Source organism: Perognathus longimembris, chromosome 2 (assembly GCF_023159225.1).
Source record: "Perognathus longimembris pacificus isolate PPM17 chromosome 2, ASM2315922v1, whole genome shotgun sequence".
Lineage (NCBI taxonomy): Eukaryota > Metazoa > Chordata > Mammalia > Rodentia > Heteromyidae > Perognathus > Perognathus longimembris.
The window spans coordinates 87,269,668-87,291,843 of NC_063162.1; the positions used below are offsets into that span (position 1 = coordinate 87,269,668).

General features: G+C 40.1%; 1 protein-coding gene across 4 annotated transcripts in view; it reads left to right on the forward strand.

Annotated features, from left to right (window-relative positions):
* Osbpl3 (oxysterol binding protein like 3) overlaps positions 1-22,176 on the forward strand; it is a 175,249-nt gene that overhangs the window by 55,365 nt on the left and 97,708 nt on the right. For all 4 annotated transcript variants that reach the window (XM_048339668.1, XM_048339670.1, XM_048339667.1 and 1 more), the window contains exon 2: positions 21,213-21,450. In XM_048339668.1, the coding sequence (XP_048195625.1) occupies positions 21,365-21,450 (86 nt within the window). In that variant the 5' untranslated portion in view covers positions 21,213-21,364. The remainder of the gene's footprint in view (positions 1-21,212; positions 21,451-22,176) is intronic.

Here is a 22,176-nt window from a genome sequence, read left to right on the forward strand (position 1 = left end):
TGCTGTGCTTAGTCCTTGTTACTTGTACAGAGAGAGAGAGAGAGAGAGAGAGAGAGAGAGAGAGAGAGAGAGGAGAAAGAGAGTAGTCACGACAAGAGAGAAATCAAACATGTCGACACCCTGAACCACGTCAGATTGACTCTTGGGCAATGCCATGATCAGCTATAGGGCTAAATATCTTGGGGGAAGGAGTATGGACTGACTACAGTTAGATTGGTCAACAGCTCATTTGGGCCTCAGGATAGCTTATTAAGTTTTAGATAATTGACATCTACCAAAACATAGAAAAATGGAATTAACTGTCTCACAAAGTGAGAAGTTGCCCATTGGAGAATAACTTGGCTTTATAGAAAGTGGGCAGACATGGAGTAAATGTTGACCAAATAGAAGTTACCATGGCAACATTGGGATGAAGCTTAACCAGATGAGTGCTGGTAGAATCAATGTTCTTTGCTGAGATGTGTACCAGGTACCAACGATTGTACTAGAAAGTCAGAACTTCAAATGAATAAGTAAAAAATGTAGCCGGGGGTGGGGGGTGGGGGAGTAGGGCCTACCTCAGTATAGATCCTGTGCTCAGCATAGTAAGACTTTGGGCTCCATCCCTAACCTACCTTCCTCCACCCAAAAAAAAGATAGATGGTCATTGCTTTTTTTTTTTTTTTCTACTTTCATTTTATTTTAAGTAATTAATTATATAAAGTCTTGAATATATTCTGAGTATACCAGTGTTAAAAATACAAAAAATTATTTAGAAAAGAGGAGGAGCTATATGTAGCTTCCTGTCATTCTTTGAGAATTCTCTTGTGTCCTTTATTTTTCATTGTGTATTTTACATGTTTATGTACTTTTTTATTTAGCATCCTTTTCTTAACCATAAACATTTGGAAAGGCATTTGGTGTTAGCCATTTTCCTCACTGGTGTTGGTATTTATTACTTTTCTAAATTTTATAAAGTGAAAATTTTTATCTGAAATAAGATTGAGTAAGAGAGGGTTTAACTGGAATGTGTATGTGTGGGAGGTAGGGCAGCTTAGAGGGAGCCCTAGGCAGACAGCAGGACACACTGCTGTGACTGGGAGCCTGGAATATGGCTAGAAGAAAGCCTCCCATGGTCTCCAACTTGTTTGCTTCTTTCTATCTCATTACCTCTGTATGTGGTGAGCTGGGCAGGAAGGAGACCATTTTCTAGGCTTATGCTGAGGTAGGACCAGGGGCACCCCTGCCAGCAGCTCATGGAGGGTATCCTGTGTTTGATGCTTCTTTTTTTTTTTTCCCCTTTGTCTTGGGGCCTAGGCACTGTCCCTGATCCTCTTTGTGCTCAAGGTTAGTGCCCTACCGGTTGAGCCACAGCGCCACCTCTGGCTGTTTCTAAGCAATTTATTGGAGATGAATCTCATGGACTTTCTGCCCATTCTGGCTTCTAATTGCAAACCTCAGATCTCACCTCCAGAGTAGATAGGATTACAGGTGTTTGCCACTGGCACCTGGCTTCTTGGTGCTTCTATGCACATCTACTGGATCTTCTCTACAGCAGGTGCTCTTCCAAAGGAAGCCTTTTCATCACATCCATTCTAATGCCATGTGTGCCGAAGGCATACTACAGCTTATTTTAAATGTTAGTCTTTTCCTGGTTTTTCCTCTTTTTGGGGGTGGGGGGGTTGGGTGGGGCTTGAACTCAGGGCCTGGGTACAGACCCTGAGCTCTTTCATGCAAAGCTAGTACTTTACCACTTTAAGCCAAAGCTCTACTTCCATTTTTCTGGTGGTTAGTTGGAGATAGAGTCTCACAGATTTTCTTGCTCAGGCTGGTTTCAAACCAGTATCCTCAGATCTCACCCTTTGGAGTAGCTAGTATTACAGGCATGAGCCACCAGTGCCCAGTGCCTTTATTTTTACTCTTCTCCTAAAACGAAGTCACTTTTTTGTTGTTGTTTTATCCTGTATTGGCTGAAGATAATGAACTTTTAAAAAACAAATTTCACAGTCATCCTCCCCCCTGAAGCAGGCAATCTATCACATTTTCCCAAAGAGTAAGGCAGAGGAGACCAAGATCCTTGCCCTGAAACCTGAAGTGGGGCCAAGTGATTTGGCCCAAATACTAGGTTTGGTAGGGAGGCTGTGAGTCAGAAGCGGGTGGGTCAAGCTAGAGTGATGTCAGAATAGAATGGGAGCAGAGCTGACAACTCAATAAAAGTCACAAGAGAACCAGAACCAGGAGGTAGGTGTACAGATGGCGAGGGACGGGCCTGGCATCATGTGTACTTCCCAACCTTTACTCGAAGATTGTTATAAAGAATCATGTGATGCATATTTTCCTTTAATTGTTTAATGAAAGATGCATGTTTATAAAAACCAAACTCTATAAAGGTACGAGGAAGCCACTGAAAATTTCCTGGCTCCTCAGCCACATATCTCCCTGGGGAAAAAACTGACCTCTGGTCTGGTAGATCAAGGCATGGTGGCAGATAGGCTTCAAGGTCAAATTGCTGGTGAAGATGAGCTTTGGAGAAACCTTCCCATGTGAAAGCTTCATTGATTTGAATGGGAGTAGTTGGAATTTGCAGTGTATGCCATGTCAACCAACCTAGGAGACCTGGGCTGATCTGGGACCACAGAGGGATCTGTCTAGATGCTGAACTTCATCTGGGATGCTGCTGTGTTCTGGAGCCAAGCTTGAAAGGAACTGTCCCCTTAAAGATGTACCCCCAGCTCTGTGCTTCAAGTACATTTCACCAAGTTCTCTCATCTGGCTGGGTACATGAGTGCAAGCTAAAACATGCTTATGGGAGGAAAAATAACCATAGTTTTAGGTAACTTCAAATAGCTTGTTTACAATTACCTTCTGAACACAACCTCTCAAAAGCTAGAATTACTTTTGCTAGCTCTATTTATCTTGCACTTTGGACCGCCAACAATGGAATTAAGGCTTTTCAGTAGCATAGGTTGTCCCTTTGACTTGTGCTAGTTTGTATGAATATGTGTGTATCTATTTTAATCTGCATAGTGGTTTTTCTGATAATTTGAGTTTTGTAACTTAAAAAATATGTATCTAAGTCATTGCTAAATGTAAAGCAAGCATACGATCAAAGATCAAGCAATTATTTTGGAGTGAAGACCATTTTAACATCCATATTTGACTTGTTATTTTGTAAGGGTTTTAATTGGACCCATGATTACATATAAGTAGACTTTTAATTATCTGAGCTGATGCTGTCTTCTAATATAGAAGACAGCCTTTGAGATCATGGAAGACCTCAGGTTTCTTTTTTTTTCATTTTTTAAAATTTTATTGTCAGATTGATGTACAGAGAGGTTACAGTTTCATATGTTAGGCCTTGGGTACATTTTTTTTTTCAATTTTTTATCAGGTTTCATTTTTGAGTGTGATCGTCAACAGTGTCTCAAGTGAAGATGTGTTTGTGAGTCTCAGCATGACTAATATGGCTGCCATTTTTGACAGAACTTGTGGTAATTTGTGTATTTTTATCTGTTACAGTTGACTCTGATATTTGACTTTTACCATTTTATTCTTTTTTTTCCATTAGCTTATTAGATGCTAGTAGATAGCTTTGTGTGGTTGGTTCTGAAATGATAGACTCCCCTGTTGATACTAGTTTGCTCATTCATTTTCTGTAGAACATGTTGTTTTAAAGTGGTGTTGATAACCTTGCCACAACTCTGTTTTTGTGGGCTTCTGGTGGCTTAACAATTCAGGATGATGAGATCAGAGTCATGGTGTAAAGTCAGCCCAGTCAGAAAAGTCTGTGAGACTTCTATTTCCAATTAACCAGCAAAAACCTAGAAGTAGAGGTGTGACTCAAGAAATAGAGGGCCAGTTTTGAACAACAACAACAAAACCAAGGGAAGTCCTGAGTTCAAACTCTAGTACCATTACATTACACACACACACACACACACACACACACATACACACACACTCCATTGTTGAAGATTTTGAGGTACTTTAAAAAATTGAGATATAGTTCACCTAACACAAAATTTACTTTTTTAGAATATATGCTAGTGGGTTTTCTTTTTGTATATTCACAACATTTTATGTCCATCACTACTTAATTTCCATGGCCCACCCAAAGAAACCCCATACTTCTTCCTTTTTCCTGTCTCTAGGTCCTGGCAAATAATCTACTTTTTTTTTTCTTATAGGTTTTCTTATTCTGGATATTATGTAAATGCAATAATACAATATCTAGATTCCTTTACTGATGGTGTTCAGGGTTCATTCATATTGTAGCATGGCTCAGTATTTAGTTTATTTTCATGGCTGAATAAATTTCCATTTTATTGATATTTTACTTTTAATTTATCCACTACTGGTTAATTGACATTTGAGTTTTTCTCCATCTTGGCTATTAAGAATTCTACTGTTATGAACATTCCTCCAATAAAAGCTTTTGTGTGGATAGTAGAGCTGTGACTCAAAGTGGTAGAGGGCTAGCCTTGAGCAAAAGAGCTCAGGGACAGTGCCTAGGCCCTGAGTACAACCCCTACTACCGACACCCCGCCCCCCAAAATAGATTTTTGTGTGGATGTATGTGTGGGAATTTATGTAAGTCATGTGTGGAAAGAATGTTGGAAATATATGTAGAATTGCTGGGTCATGTGGTAACTCCATGTTTAACATTTTAAGGAACTTCCTGATGGAAGCCTACATTTTTACCAGAATGTACAAAGCTCCCAATGTCTCTATGTTCCCCATAACACTTGTTATTGTGTTATATAACTACTAATTTTTGAAGTTGCAGCCATCCTAGAGAGCATAAAACACTGTCGTTGTGTTGATTTGCATTTTCTTTATGGTAAATGAAATTGAGCATTTTCTTATCAGTGTTTTCTTTATCAGTGTCTTATCAGTGTTGGAGAATTTTCTGCTATAATTGTTTTAGTGTTGAGTTGTTTGTTGTTATTGTTGTTATTTTGTCAGTCACAGGGCTTGAACTCAGTGCCTGGGCGCTGTGCTTGTTCTTTTGGCTTGTTAGTGCTCTGCCACTTTGAGCCACAGAACCACTTCCGCATTCCTTGTAGTTAATTGGACATAAGAATCTCAGGGGGGCTGGGGATATAGCCTAGTGGCAAGAGTGCCTGCCTCGGATACACGAGGCCCTAGGTTCGATTCCCCAGCACCACATATACAGAAAACGGCCAGAAGCGGCGCTGTGGCTCAAGTGGCAGAGTGCTAGCCTTGAGCGGGAAGAAGCCAGGGACAGTGCTCAGGCCCTGAGTCCAAGGCCCAGGACTGGCCAAAAAAAAAGAATCTCAGGGGCTTTGCCTAGCTGGCTTTGAACCACAATCCTCAGATCTCAGCCTCCTGAGTAGCAAGGATTACAGACATGAGCCACTGGCACTGGCTAATGTTGTTTTAAGTGTTCTGAATATTAGACCTTTATCAGACATCCAGCCAACAGATTTTTCCCCCCGTTCTGAGAGGTTTGCTTTAAATTTTTTTTTTTTTAATGGCCATTCCTGGGGCTTGGACTCAGGGCCTGAGCACTGTCCCTGGCTTCCTTTTGCTCAAGGCTAGCACTCTGCCACTTGAGCCACAGCGCCACTTCTGGCCATTTTCTATATATGTGGTGCTGGGGAATTGAACCCAGGGCTTCATGTATACGAGTCAAGCGCTCTTGCCACTAGGCCATATCCCCAGCCCCTTGCTTTAATTTTTATGTTATCCTTTGAACCATAGAAATTCTTCGTTTTGGTTGATACCCAGTTTTTCTCTCTTCTTCTTCATTGTTACTTTTATTTTGGCCATAAGACCCAAGAAATCCTCATCAAATCCAAAGTTGGGAAGAATTGCCCCTATGTGTTTCTCCAAATATTTTTATCTTTTAAATTTAGGTCTTTGGCCCATTATGAGTTAGTTTTTACATATGGTATCACATAAAATTTTATCTAGCACCATCCCTTTTCATGTAGGTATTAAGTTGTTTCAGTACTGTTTATTGAACAGCCTATTTCCTCACTGAATTGACTTAGTACTTGTGACGAAATGAATTGACAAAGTATATAACCCATACGCTGTTTCTTGCCACGTGATCCTCTAGGCTGCTGGGTCATCAATATAGCCCACACATAGTGCTTTCAACCTATAGAACCATCTGCACCTGTAGAACCATCTGCCATAACAATCCTTTTTCCTTTTATTGTGAAGGTTCCTCAATGTTATTCTACTGATCTATGTGTCTGTTATTGTGGCAGTATATTCTGTCTCAATTCCTATAACTTTGTAGTTATTTTTGAAATCAGGAAATAGGAGTCCTCAGATTTGTAGTGATTCTTTTCAACTGTTGATATGCATCCTTCAATCCCACAGGCTTTGGGATTTTTTTCTCTGTCATGAATCATAATAGAAATGCAATTTTGAAGTGGACATGAATTCAGTTTTGGATCTGACTTCACTGTTCTTATGTAAGTGGCTTAGATTTAAGTATGATCAGTCATATTTCAAAAGTTTAACCCATTGACTCTTAGGTTCTTAAGAGTAAAAGGAAACTTAAAACTCAAGTTAACTTAAAACTCAAATAACATATCAAGTATAAGACCATCTAGCAAGTGCCGGGAAAGTGGTCAGTGCCTCATAGTAAGTATTCAGTGAACATTTGTTAAGTGAATACTAGGGGTTGATCTTACTCTTTTTTTTTTTTTTTTTTGCTAAGGGAGATATAATACTGCTTGTACATATGTTTCTAAATAAGCTCATGTAATAGTGTGTATATATTTAATTACTAAGATATTTGTCACAAGATTTTTTGAGTAGCTCATCTAAGATTTTTAATTAATTCTTTTCTGTGGCAGTACTGGGCTTTGAACTCACTTGATTTACTAGGCTGGTACTCTACCACTTGAACCACACTTCTAGCTCAGCTTTTTTGCTGATTATTTTGGAGATCGAATTTTTTTGCCCAGGATAGCTTCATACTGTAATCCTTCTGATTTTACCTTCCTGAGTAGGTTAAAATTAAAGGCACGAGCCACTGGCACTCAGCTGTAGTTTTTCATTTTCTTGAGTGGCACAATCTTTCCTTCAAATGATGCTGTACTTTATACCATCCAGATCTTTCCTTGTCAGGGCAATTTCAAAGTGAAATGGAAATGTTTGAGTCTGAGTAGTAAACTTTAGAAAGCAAGGAGTGAGATGAGCAGGGAAGTTGATAGGGAGGAAGATTTAGGATAATAAGGAACCAAGAAGGAACTCTGAAGGAGAATAGGGTTAAACAGGGAAGTGCATTCTAGTCTCCAAACATTGCTATGGTCTTTAGGCTATAGTCATCGTTTGTTGTGGCTCCCCAGACATCCCAAGTCTAGACCTGAAACTCTAAACAAAGAGTGTTATTCCTGGCTGATGTGGGCCTGACTCATAACCAAGAAATAGTGCCTATGCTGGCTGAGTTATGTCCGCTGTGGATAAAGCAACCTTTAAAGGTAAGAATTCAAGTCATTTCACAGACTCATAGGATAATTAAGTTTGAAAGCAAAGCAGAACTTTCAGGCTTCAAAGAATGAATTCTTTTGTCAAATAGCTTTCAAATGAGTTCAACAAAGCTAGCAGGTTTGAATTTTGTGGTGGTAGTTGTTGGTTTTAAGTGCCAGATTTCTGAGGGCCTTTAGTGTGCCAAAACGTTTTATGCAATGTGGGCAAGAGGGAATATAGGCACAGCAACCACCGAAGGTGACCCATCTTTGAGGTTTTAGAAACCTAAGGCAGTCGTAATGAGTGAGACAAGTTTTAAGTAATTAGGCAGGAAAACACTTTTATTTTTCAAACATGAAGACATATTTCTTAGGTTTTATTTGAGCTGCTGCTTCTACGAAAGATTGTGTCTACTAGATAGACATAGCTTCAAAGCTGGCTAACTATTGTCTACTGAGAACAATACAAAAGTAAGAACTAAATTAGGATTTAAAAACAAACTGATACAACTATATATGTGTATGTGTCACTTTCTCAGGATATAGATATCTTTAAGCTATTACTTATAGTGTTCAGTCTATATGGCACCTGATAATTCCTGATCAGATGTACTTGACAATTCAACTTCTGAAGCTTTTGTTTGAACACTCTTTAAGAAGAACAGGAAGAGGGAGAGTACAATCCAGGTAAAACAAGACCATTGTATTTCTGTGTGGAATATACAAAAAACCCAGACAACTAACCCCTGTTATAGGTTGGCAGATAAGCTAGCTATGACTGGAATTGTTGGATTCTACTCTAGAACAAACTGTGTCTAGTTACAAGTATAGGCACAGGCCATTCCTTACTCCTAGAAATTATTTTCTCTCTCCTTTATCAGTGTGTGCCCTCAACCAGCTTTCATCTTCCAGTCATCTATTAGAAGCTATTCATGTGATTCTTCAGAGAGAGAGAGAGAGTGTGACATTGGGAGAGTTAGAGAGCCAGAGGAGAGGAGGAGGTAGAAGAGGTAGAAGAGGAAGAGGAGGAGGAGGAGGAGGAGGAGGAGGAGAAGGAGGAGGAGGAGGAGGAGGAGGAGGAGGAGGAGGAGGAGGAGGAGGAGGAGGAGGAGGAGGAGGAGGAGGTGGAGGAGGAGGAGGAGGAGAGACATCCAAGTTGGTATCTTAGTGGCCTCACTATCAGTAAATGCAGTCTGTGGTGATATGCACCATCATTGTAGGATGACAGCAGAGAGTGGCAGCTGGAATTCCCAGGGCAGGCAGTTTCCATTCACACCCCTGTTCAAAGAACTATGCCCCACTGTTTTTCTGGTCTTCATATGTGGGAAGTTTCTGCATCACAGAACTTGGTAACTGTCCATGGGAGGAGAGCAGGAGAATCCTTTCTTCCAGGACCTTGGTCCAGATGCAGTACCACATCTGGATTTTTCTGTATAGTGCTGAGGAATCGAACCCAGGGAGGGCTTCATGTATACCAGGCAAACACTCTACCACTAGGCCATATTCCCAGCCATAGAATGCAAAATTTTAATCAGAAAATAACCAGCGTTGACCTTTATTACAGACATGCTTCTATACAAATAGAAAGGTTGGAGTTGCAGTAACTGTGTAAAACTAAGTTCAAACAAAATTGTACTTGAATTTAACAAAAGTAAAAGAAATCGCCAGTCTTTTGAAGTTACTTTTTTGGGGGTAAAAGTAGCATTAGGATTTGAACCCAGGACCTTGGTAGGCAGGAACTCTATAACTTGAGTTATGCCTCCAGCCCTGATTGTTAATGAATTATTTTGGAGCTGGAGTTTCAAAGGACTTTTCTGCCCAGGGTAGGCTTTGAACTGCAATCCTCCAGATTTCAGTTTCCTGAAATGGATTACAGCTACCATGGACTGGAGGCCCACTGATTTCTTCCTTTTCTTTTCTCTTTTCCTTTTTGTACCAGTAGCAGAGTTTAAACTCAGGCTCATGCACTCTGTTTGACTTTCACACTCATAGCTGGTGCTCTATCCCTTAACATGCCTCTAGTATGACACTGTTACTAGTTAATTGGAAATAGACTCTTCTAGACTTTTCTGCTGAGCTAGTTCCAATCCATGTTCTTTCTTTTAGATATCAGCCTCCTGAATAGCTAAGATTACAGGCATGAACCACCATTGCCTGACTTCCTGAATAGTTTCTGACTGAAGTTCAGTGAGTTGAGGATAGCTCATTTCTATGTTGCCATACCCATGTATGTTCCATACCCATGAGTCTCTAAGTGTTAGTGTTTTGTGCCAACAGAAAAGGGAAAGAAAACAAGTGATTTAGAATAACATGGTTTAAAACTGCTTGTCCAGTATTGTAGCTATGTAAATTTAAATTCTTTGAAAGGGAACGAAACTTAAAATTTCAGTTTCTTAGTTATGCTAGCCCCACATCAGGTATGCAGTGGGCACCTGTGTTCAGGGGTGACATGTCAACAGCACCTGAGCTCTATCATTGTAGCCTTTGTCAGCCAGCACATAGGACCTTTCTTCTCATGATGTTTCCATCTTGCCTTAAAGACTTCGTCTCCTGGCTTCTCCTTTGTTCTGTTTGCTTTCAATTATTCTGCTCTAACTGATGTGGTAAAGCACTATTTAAGCAGTGTCTCCTGGGCACCTTTTGTGGTTCCTGGGCACATGCAACTTCTCTTGCGTCATAAGCATAAGCTCACACAGATTTAAGAGAAGACAACAGGAACCTCCTTACCTGTGGAGAGAGCCAGTGTCCCTTTGTTAGAAGAGCATGTAGGATGAGATGTATTAATGTGATCATCTTTGAAAGGTACACCTTTCATACCTTCTGATAATAAATCAGAACTGGTATGATCTCACTCCTAGCCATATATAATCATGTTAGCCATATATAATCAAAGATCCGAATCTGGAGATTGAGTCTCCCCACTTCCAGGTGACAATCACTGCTCTCTGTACTGGAGTTGCTCTGCCTTTGGGTGTGAGCATCTGAATTGCCTTTGCATAAGGCACCATCTTCATACAGAATGATTCATTCAAACACCCTTAAGACTTCGTGTTTTACTTAGATTTTCCCATTTGTAATTTCTGCTACCTACTACTCTTTTGTAACATTTTTTCATTGGATCTTACTAGATGTAAACTTCTAAAGAAGTGTGTGTGTGTGTGTGTGTGTGTGTGTGTGTGTGTGTGTGTGTGTTCATTCTCCTCCTCCTGCTCTCTTTTTTTAGACAGTATCTTATAGTGTACCAGGCTGGCCTCAAAGAGATAATCTTCTTGCCTGACTCTTAACTATTTTATGGTTTGATACTTTCTTCTCTTTTTCTTTCTTTCTTTTTATTGGTTGGTCATGGGGTTTGAACTTGGCCTGGGTGCTGTCCTTGACCTTTTTTCCCTCAAGGCTAGCACTACTCTTACCACTTTGAACCACAGATTCACTTCTGGTTTTCTGGTGTCTAACTGGAGATATGAGTCTCACAGAAAAGGATTTTCCTGCTTGGGCTGGCTTCCCTAGTTTGATACTTTCAGAGGATACTTTGGATAGTACTTTTCTGAGATAAAATACATTGTAGTAAAAATCTTTTCCTAGCAGACAGTGTGAGAGGCAAACACACAGGTCAGTTGATATACAACCTACCAGCTACCAGGTCATGTGCTAACTTTAGGAAATGAAAAGCAAAACCAGTAAGGCAGCCTTCAAATTGCTTTTTATCCTTCTACTCTCCTGGAGAGAATGGATACCATTGTATTGTTAATATTGGGAAAGAGATATTTCTAAAATTTTCTTGCTCTTTTAGTTTTAGATTGTCAACATCTATCACAGTTTTGTTGATGATTTATTTGGGGTGCGGGTCTTGAACTCAGGGACTTGTGTTCTTGCTAACAGCTGGTACTCTACCTTTGAGCCATACCTCCAGCTTGACTTTTTGTTAGTTAATTGGAGACAGTCTTAAGTTCTTTTCTTCTTGGACTAGCCTCAAGTTGTGATACCTCAGATCTTAGCCTTGTGAGTATCTAGGCATAAACCATCAGCACCCACCAATAGTTTTTGCTTCATTTTGTTTTTAACTTGTTCTCTGCTATTTCCTTTTATTTCTTCTAGTTCCCCGAACTCTCCCCCCATCTCCTTAGGCCCCCCTCCCCTATCCCCTACTATCTTGGGCAGTTAAATTCCTCATGATCATTTTCTTGTAGCCATCCTTTCCATAGAAGTGAATTCAATTTCCTGTTCTCCCTTTTCTCTCTACTTACATGCACTAGCTTAGCAATCTTCTTAAAAGAGATTGCTTATTATTGCTCCCACAGTTTTGGAAGAATAACACCAAAATAGGTCTCAGGAAATTAATGTTAAAGATTTGGATACTTGGATACTTAAGTTCAAAGTAATCTTAAATTGAGTAGACAAAAAACTTGAAGTATGTATGTCAGACACATGAACACTAGGGTTTAGTTTCTGGTTATTTGAGGGCTAGGTTAATATACTTATTTATGGAATAATATTTGTTGTTAGCTGAATTTTCACATTTCTGAACAGTGAGTAGGTAGCTTTTTATAGGAGATGAAGCAGTTTTAAAAAATTCACTTTCCCATTTTGTAGTGACTCAATTGATAGTCTTTTAAGATAGTAATGGCATGCTGTGTGCTGTTGCCAATTGTTAAAACTCTACCCTGCTTCCAAAAGCAGTTGTCAGTTCAGGGCGGGTAACACCACCCACTGATAAAATTCAAACCACAGATGTTATTTTAAGGTCTTGGGTGGTTCTATCTCTCTTTACCCTTTAAACTGCTAAGTCACATCCTGCTTTGCATTTTAATTTGGTATAAATTAGGTGCAGCAGACATCGGTCTGGTATTAGATACTCAAGTGAAATTAAATGCCATAAGAAAAGACGGCAATCATGTGGAGTAAACCTATCCTCTCTGGATGCAAGATCATGTAAGGGCCTTGGCTCTGCCCTTACTCTGCCTCACTGCATTTCCTGATGAGCTGCCCAAGCTGCCTGTGCCCTTGATACCCTGAAGGCCTGGAGGAATTGGTGTAAAGTGGGAGCATGTTCTGGGATTTTTTTTTAAGATCTACCCAAGGTGATGTCATATAGCCAGGGTTGAGAAATGTCATAGGAGGAATCCCATCTTTGCTTAACCCCCCACCCCCATCTTGGCTCTGCACATTTCTCTGCATGTAGCCAGGCCCCTGTCCATCCTGCAGGTCTTCCAGTGATACTTCTTCTCCCAGTACCACTAAGCTCTTCCTTCCCACAATACCTCCCGGATGGCACACCCTAAATGTATTATTCTGTTTTTATTTTCACCTGTGAATATTTTGTCTTCATGATCAGAATAGTTTCTTGCTTTAATTAAGCTTCTGTCACTTGGCATTCTTGAGTGAGGGGTTAGCACAGTAATATTCTATACTGGTTGGGGACCTGGGTGAGGGAGCTGGGTATCTTAAAAAAACAGTCCAGGAGCCAGATGCTGGTGGCTCATGCCTGTAATCCTAGCTGTTCAGGAGCCTGGGGAAGGATTGAGGTTCAAAGCCAGACAGCAAAGTCTGTGAGACTTTTATCTCTAGTTAGCCACCAAAAAGCCAGAACCAGGGCTGTGGCTCAGGTGGTGGAGTGCCACCCTTGATCACAGAAGCCCAGGGAAAGTACCCAAGCCCTGAGTTCAAGATCCAGGATGGACTGGTACAAAACAAAAAGGAAAACAACAACAAAAAACCAGTCCAGGAATTTAGGTGGTATCAGCATGAAGGAGTAATAAGCTTACCTTGGAGTTATCAGTAGGCTTGGTCCATCAGTGGATCAACTCAGAGGTACTCATCAGGCTGTGGAGTGGAGGGAGGGTAAAGAGCACAGTGCTGTGCTGACTACTGCCTTACTGAAGTAATGGACATGGATAGGGTTGCTAAGAACTAAAGCTTGTAGGAAGAGTGACTGAAGGACAGAACTATCGTAAATGCCTACATAATTGGGAAAAAAAAAAGAACCATCAACAACATTGGACAATAAGAGGATATTAGTAATTCTATGGTCATCCCAGCAATGCATAACAGCAAAAGTATGGACATACCCTAGATATCTATATGGACAGAGAGATGCTAAAAGAGTACAGTATGTGTTCTGTGTACACAGGAATATTACTCAGCTTTAAGCAGGACATCCTGTACTGGGCAATAATATGGGTGACCTTGAAAAACATGATGTTGAGTGAAATCAGCTAGTGACAAAATGGCAAATACTTAATGATTCCAGTTATATAAGATATCCAGAATAGCCACATTCACATTGGTGGGTAGGAGCTGGAAGTGGGGGGGGGAGGGGAGGTGGTGGCAGCAAATTACTGTTTAATGGGTGCTGAGTTTCAGTTTGGTAAGGTTAGTAAGCTCTAGAGACCTGTACAATGTTGTACCTATGCTAATAACAATGTTCTGTGTACCTTAAATCTGTTAGTTTTATGCAGCATTCTATAAAGCAATTATATATATATTAGAATTATGTACTGCCAGGCTCATAATCAAGGAGAGATCCAGGAGTGTGAAAAAGCATGCTAGAATAATGTTTGCAGAACTGACTTTAGAAATGAGCCGAGCTCACAAAGAACTGGTAGTTTCTCAAGCCAATATTTTATTCCTGGTTCTCTGTCAGAATCACCTGTAGAAGCTTAAGAATTCTAAAATTTAGCCTCACCATAGATTCCAATGAAATAGACTTGGGACATAGACTGACATCAGCATTTTAAACTCCATGTAATTGCAGTATGTAGTCAGAATTTTGACCTCCTGCTCAAATAAAATCTAGACATTACAAAGGTCAAAGTTATCATTTGTATCTGGCAAGGGACAGGTGGGAAGATAATTTGCAGTGAGGAATGAAGATAGGGTGCATATTTTAACTCTTATGACCAGGTTATCTTATGGAAATTAAGGTTACTAGTCAGGATAAGGGAGTGTAAGACCTTACCACTCTGCCATAGCAGGTGGACCTTAGTGTGGGCCTGTCTCAGCAACTCTAGTTTCAGTTTTCTGGACAGCCACACATGCTGTTTTCTGTCCTCTGCTTAAGGTGTAGCAAAGCAGCCAGCCAGAATCTTCTTAGGAAAAGAGATCAGGACCTTCGTGAATCTGCTGTCAAGTATATACCAGAGACCTCAAGATCCTATGCTGTGGATAAATTATTAATCTGTGTAAGTGCAACAAGAACTTTGACTTTCTGCTGTCTGTGACATCACAGACATTGGTATTGGTTCAAGATAAGAGAAGGGTGTTGAAAACTAGTAACTCCATCAGAATTTCTCAAACTATATTGTGCACAAAAATCACCCAAGGAATGTGTTAAACAATTATGAGAAATACCTTGATTTGGGTGAAGATTAGCAAAGATACAACAATAACACCACCACCAATAATAATAATGTGACAGGTACCAGTTCCTCATGGCTATAATCCTAGCTACTCAGTAGGCTGAGATCTTGGTTTGAAGCCAGTCAGGGAAGGAAAATTCATTCATGAGATTCGTATCTCTTAACCACAAAAAGCCAGAAGTGGGGCTTTGTCTTAAGTGATAAGAGTGCTAGCTTTGAGCAAAAGAAGGTCAGAGATAGCACTTGGGAGATGAGTTTAAGCCCTAGGACCAGCAGCATAAAACATGATGGTGATGATGATGATGATGATGATGATGATGATGATGATGATATGATGGTTGTGGTGGGTTTAGGTTAAAGGGTACTGTTCAGAAGAAGCAATTCTAGCTTCTCAGCAGTTCTTGTGACCTGAGAGAGCTAGTGAACTGTAAGCACCCCAGTTCCAGAGACAGAGATGAGAGTCCCAAGGCAAAGGCAAACAGCAGTATTAACAGTTGAAATATATGGTAATCTTGTATACCTTTATACCCAGTGCTCTGGAGACTGAGAAGAGGATCATAAATTTGAGGCTCGCCTGGACTAGATAGGAAGACTCTATTGAAAACATTCAGACAAATAAATGAAGAAGTTATAATGCACTCAAGGGAAGTGATTGCTGCCTTATTTTCTTCTCTGGAAAGATCATACCTATAGCTTGTCTTTGAATCTGGGACTCATTGGCAGTGAAACCTCAGACATGTGTGATGAGAATTATACATTTGTGATCATCAATCAGGGCTATGGATCCATGTCATGAGAAATGGCTGATAAAGGTATGGCTGTTTGTTGTCGAAGGAAAGACTTGCTGGGTTAGAGGAAGTACGCCATGATAGCATTTTCCTTGCAAGTTTTGGTACAAAAGTGGCTAATTATTTTCTCTATAGTACAGAGGGAAAATCTAGAGCCAGCACATGGTAATTACAAGTGAGACAAATTTCAATTACAAATATGAAAAACTCTCTAGAAAAGGGTGAAATGAGGGGCCCTGTTTCTGACCATTATTATGGTCAAGGTGTGATAATCCAGTAATATCTAGTAATCTAATGCTTGCTTTGGATTAGAAGTGGGGTAGAATTCACTCTTGGGTTCCATGATTTAAGTGAAGTGATGGTTAACTTTGAACTTCTCTGTTTATTCAGTGGTGGCAAATAAGTGATTCAAACACAAACTTATATTCTGGCACCATGGTAAGGTGCAATGTCTCCTGGAAGCCGCCACATTTTACATCTGTGCCCACATATATTCCTGTTTCTGGACAGCTCTGAGAAATCACTGTGTTCTTCCCTCAACACCAAGTGGATTCTGAAGGGCCAAAAAGGAAGCAGAGAATGGAAATGGTCATTTGCTTTGAATGTGCTCTTGATCTTTGTTTTTCCAGGAGAGATTAAAGTAAAAAAATGTTCTATTGAGTAGTATTTGACCCCTGAGCAGCCAGACATTGGTTTTCATGATCAGACTAGTTTTCCAGGTAGTTGAGCCTTTACAGATCCGCCTTTACTTCACACAGAATCCAGAACCACCTATCAGTATCAGAGGTAATTGTGATTAGAACTTCCATCCAGAATATGATCTTGAGCTGAGACACTTGGAGTCAGATAATGAAAGCCCTATTTCTGGTCACACACACACACACACACACACACACACACACACACACACACATATAAATTCAAGGGGTTTCAGAAGGTAGCATTTCTAAAAAGGTACATATCTAGGATTAGAATTATTTGTTTTTATTACAGGCCAAAACTGAGTATCCCATTATAATTTGTTACTGTCAATTCAGAGTATAATTTTTATCCATTTTCCTGAGAAACTACTAATGAACTGAACTATATACATTATGGTCTTTTTGAGTCATTTACAACTGAGTAAGCCCACCTGTTTGCTAAGCCAAACCCTGTCAAAGTGTGTCAGTGCAGTCCCCATAAAAGCAATGAGCTTTTATGTCCTGCTTCAAATTTAGTTAACATTAAGTTGTCCTTTTGGACAATCAATGTTAATGAATTATATGGCTTTTACTTCTGCATGTGTCTTTTTCCAAAGCACTATAGTACAATACAGATATCTGAAGAACACAAAAATTTTACATTTTCTAGGACATAAACACCCCCCGACTCAAGATATTTGGCAGCCTGGGTCTCCTGGAACTGATCTCTACAGAAGGTCATGGACAGGAACTTTATTGATTTAAAAATAATGTGTTCTTGCCTCTGGTATAGATTTAAGGAAATGTTAAAATGTTGGAAGATACAAATGTTTTAAATTTCTAGAGCCCTTATTTGTTTTTGTTTGAAAAGAAATATAGGTCTTTATCTTGTGGTGCATATGTTCAGAGAAGTAGAAAGGAAATTCACATCTGTCTATTCTGTTCAAGCCACTTTTTTTCTCATTTTTTTCATTTAATTGTCACAATTCCCTGAGAGATGAATATCATTATTTCTTATTCTTTACATGAAAGACTAAAGAAGCAAACACCTTATCCAAGTGTAGAGTTAGTAACAACGGGGCACCAACTCAAACCAAGACTGGCTCCTTCCAAGGCATCTCATTTCTATCTTCGTATGGAGTATTCTTTCCTAAGTGAAATTTTCTAAAATAAACCTTTGAATCAGCTTGGCAGTACCTTTATTCTTCCCTTTTGGGGGTGGTGCTGAACATCTGTTCTCTTTCCCCAATAAAAACCACAGGGTGGCATATGTTTTACACAAGCCTGGCTACTCCACTTGTCTTTAGGTGGGTGGCAATGGTAAGAGAGATAAAAGCTCATTCAAAAGCCAACCAAGGCAGGTTTTCTTTGCCTAAGGCCTTTTACATCTATTGGACTTTTAGATGTCAATGATTTAGAAGGAGGAGTGAGTTGTGAATCCTTTCCTCTTCAGGTGATCTGTTGACCTGAAAGTAGGTCTCAAACCAAATTATGTCACACATAAAACATTGGTAGCTGGAAAAATGCACAAAAGCGTCCATAAAATGGCTTGGTCCCTTCTGCCCAATGACATGACCTTGTGAAAGAAATTTCCCGTCTACAACCCTGTGTCAAGTGATCAGTCCCAGAAGACCCAGGCTGCCAAATGTTCTGTGTCTTGAGTCAGTAGTGATGATGTCCTTGAAAATGTAAAATGTTCTAGGTTTTCTTAAGATCAGTATACTGTATTATACCTCAATAAAATAAATAAATGATTGTCCTTAAGTTCTTCACAGACTGTGAGCAGGGAAGCTGTTATATTTTGTACAGATCAACAAACCCAGTGAGTTAAAAGTTTTCCATCAAAAGGTCACTGGGTGCATTGAGAGCACCCAGAGGTCTTCCATAAGTCTCCATCTTATCAGCTCATGGATTTTGCATCAGCAGCCCTGGTCTTGGCCCTATATTCCTCTTAAGGAATTTATCATCACCATATTTCTAGGTCATCACAATGAAGAAAGCTATTTCAAATAGAGGACATACTTTGGTCAAGGCCTTATGTGTTAGGACTCCTGCCAAATCCCTTTCTTTTCTTTTTTTTCTAGTGATCTAGCCTGGCCCTGCAGAGTTCCTTAGGGTGGATGTCGTAGCTGCTTCTATTCAATGACCACCTTGGTGCCTGGGGACCTTAGTCTTGAGGACATTATTTTGCCCCATTTAAGCACGCCTTTTTCCTGGAATTGAACTTCTTTTGCCTTGCCCTTTAAAGCCACAGTTGGTGATTTTAACAAAACTTCTGATGAAGCTAACAGTTATATTTTCCTGGGCAATAATCTTGCTGTGCCCTGACGAAGGATGGGAGAGGAGTTGCAGAGTCTCTCTCTTTTCTTCTCCGAAGGGGGAAAGAGGCCAGGGCAGAAAGAGGCTGTAAGAGGCCTTACCCAAAGTGCCAACTTTGATAAATATTGGATTTGGCCTACGAAGAGCCTTGGCCTGAGTAAGTGAGATTGTCTAAGTGAAATTGTCAAGATCAGGAGATAAAGATGACCCTTTTCATCAATCTCTAAGGCCATGGCATGGAATACTGATTTGATACCCTTTCAGAACCCCTGTGACGCAAATTTATTGCCCAAGTTTCTTTTCTGTACTCACATTTCACATGCCCTTTATCCCATTCTTTTATCAGAACTCAGCCTTAAAAAAACAAAAACTGGCACAAACAAACGGAAATCATATGTTGGCATTTTTACTCTACAGTGGATATATCGCCACAGCAATGGTTATATAGTGCATATACACACGTGTGTGCAGACACAGGCACATAGGTACAGGCTGGCACACAAGCACACAAATGACACATGTCAATTTGGGTTTCTGTCAGGCTGTTCTTTTTCCTTCCTCAAACAGCACCAGCCAACTCTCAACAAACTCTTAACAACATGTCTTAAACTTCTCTTGGCGATTTTTAACTAGATTAGTATGTGCCTAATTCAGGCACTCTTACTCATGACCCCTCAAGTAGAGCTAATCTTATGAAAAGACTTATGTTGATTTTCTTTTAAAAGTCTTCTTTATTGTTAGACCTCTCCTGGAAAGGATAAGGAGATGGTGTGGGTAACTGGGGTTACCTGAGTGGAACATGGAAATTGACTTTAATTATCTTAGTTTATTTTCTGGAGTTTAGACACCTCTCTTCATTGTTTGGATTTTAATTCATGACTTGCTCATTTGTAAACAATTGTCAGTGAGGACATAGGAAATTTGAGCATTAATAATCAATTGCAAGTTTGATATCCTATCTGATATTCTAGCTGGTTCCTGGACAGTTGTATAACATCCTTCTTTTAAAATTAGACTTCATAAGCACTCAGCTATATAGACTGAATATATGTACTTTTTAAAAATTATTGTTAACATGCATGGACAAGTTGTTTTAACATACTAAGTTGAACTGATCTTCTGAAGCCAAAACAAAACGTATCAGTTAATTCAGAATAAAGGGGGTGATTCTGGGACTTCTACTCTATGAGGATTAGGAAACCTTCATTAGGATGAGGCAGCCTAGGGCTGCAGAGATGGCAGGGGTGACTTTGTCTTTGCCCTGGACAGTCCTTCCCACATCACTGGCACTTAGCCATCTTTGGGGGGTGGTACTGTGCTGTAGAAAGAAATAGAGTATTACCTCCTGAAAGCTGTCTTATAATATTTTTCCTTCTGAGACATTTTAGTGCAGGTTTTTATCTCTCCTAGGTCTCAGAGATGGGGCATCAGCTGTTTCCTCAAAATCTGGTCACTAGGGGCATGCTAATTTCCAACGTGGCTAAAGGGTTGGGCTAGTGCCTGGATTCTGCCTCTTGTGGGCTATATGATTGGGCAAGTAACCTACATTTTCAGAGGTTCAGCTGTCCTATTCATAAAACAAAGATAATATTCCCCATCATACTGTTGATTAAATAAGACAAGGCTTGTAGGATCCTTAATGTAGTGTGTTTGGAGGTAAGTAATATGTACCCAGTGGTCATTGCTTTAATTATTACTGTGTTAATAGCAGAAACTCCACTTTCTCTACACAGTTTTGGTTACATCATGTTACAATTTTTTATTTTGGAAACTGTTTCCAAAAGCCATTTGTAAAGCAAATCCCCCATCCTTGTCCAAAAAATAAAAACAAACTAGATAGGCAGGGGGGCGTTTTGTAGTACTAATTTTGTATCTCTCTGGACTCAAATTTCCATATTAATGTTCTTAAGCTTGTTCTATTATAAAATTTCATGAAAAACCACCTATACAAAATATCTGTTTTGGGCAAGGTACTGTACACCTATAATTCTAGCTCTTGAGAGGCTGAGGTCAGTCTGGGCTACTTAAGGAATTCTAAATAAGCCTGGGTTACATAGTGAGACCTGTCTCAAAAAGGAACGTATAGGGCTGGAAATGTGGTTTAGTGGTAGAGTGTGTGCCTAGCAGACATGAAGCCCTTGGTTCAGTTCCTCAGTTCCACATAAACAGAAAAGGCCAGAAGTGGCGCTGTGGCTCAAGTGGTAGAGTGCTAGCCTTGATCAAAAAGAAGCCAGAGGGCTGGGGATATGGCCTAGTGGCAAGAGTGCTTGCTTCATATACATGAGGCCCTGGGTTCGATTCCCCAGCACCACATATACAGAAAATGGCCAGAAGTGGCGCTGTGGCTCAAGTGGCAGAGTGCTAGCCTTGAGCAAGAAGAAGCCAGGGACAGTGCTCAGGCCCTGAGTCCAAGCCCCAGGACTGGCCAAAAAAAAAAAAAAAAAAAAGAAGCCAGAGACAGTGCTTAGGCCCTGAGTTCCAGCCCCAGGACTAGCAAAAAAAAAAAAAAAAAGGAAAGTATAACATGCTTTCACAGTACCTGAGGTAGCTAAGCCTATAGGCATTTCATGGCTAATTAGACATGATGTTTGATGCTTCTCTAACTTTTTCTCTGATTTTTTTTCCCCCTTTGGCTTTAAGGATTTTCACTGAGCCATCCATAATGCATTGTCAACGTACTGGATAAGACCTGAAGTGTTTGTTCGTGGACGATGTCATATGCTCAGTCACGCTTCCTGCTGATGGCATTTTGACTGCATCAAGGCCACGTGACACGCTGCCCAGGATGAGTGATGAAAAGAACCTTGGAGTGTCCCAAAAATTGGTATCCCCTTCAAGAAGCACAAGCAGCTGCTCCTCCAAGCAGGGAAGCCGACAGGTAAAATTCAACTTGTGCAAATTTTAAGATGTAAATCTAAATTGCCACGAATTTGCTGGCACATTTACTTGGCAAATCCTACTTTTCTGTTTAAGAGCATTTACATTTCTATCTTTGTATCAATTTTCTATATTTTAATAGTTTACTTAATGTGCCTACCAGGTTAGTAAGAACTATATGTAGCTTTGTATTATTTTATTCAGTCTTTTGTATTTGCCTTTCAAGGTAGGTGTTAATACGCCCCTGTCCCCATGAAGCAGACTCTAACAGATCAAGTTGCTCACCCAAGGACACACAGGAGCAGATGTCAGATCAAAGCTCCATTTGTTTGGCTCAGGGGCCCATGCTTTCCTTATACCTTGCTAACCAAAATAAGACACTGCCATCTTTCCAGTAATTATAATATGAATCCCCACTTTCTTCCCTTATCAAACCTTTTTTGTGGGGTGTGTGTGTGTGTGTGTGTGTGTGTGTGTGTGTGTGTGTGTGTTACTTGAGCGCAAACTCAGGACCTGAGTAAATTGTTACTTAGTTTTTTTACTCAAAGCTGGAGCTCTGCCACTTAAGCCACAGATCCACTTTTGGCCTTCGGGGAGGTTAATTGGAAATAAAAAGTATCACAGACTTTCCTGCCCAGGCTGGCTTTGAACTGTGATCCTCAGTTCTCAGCCTCCTGAGTAGCTAGGATTAAAGGAGTGAGCCACTGACACTGGGCATATCAAACCT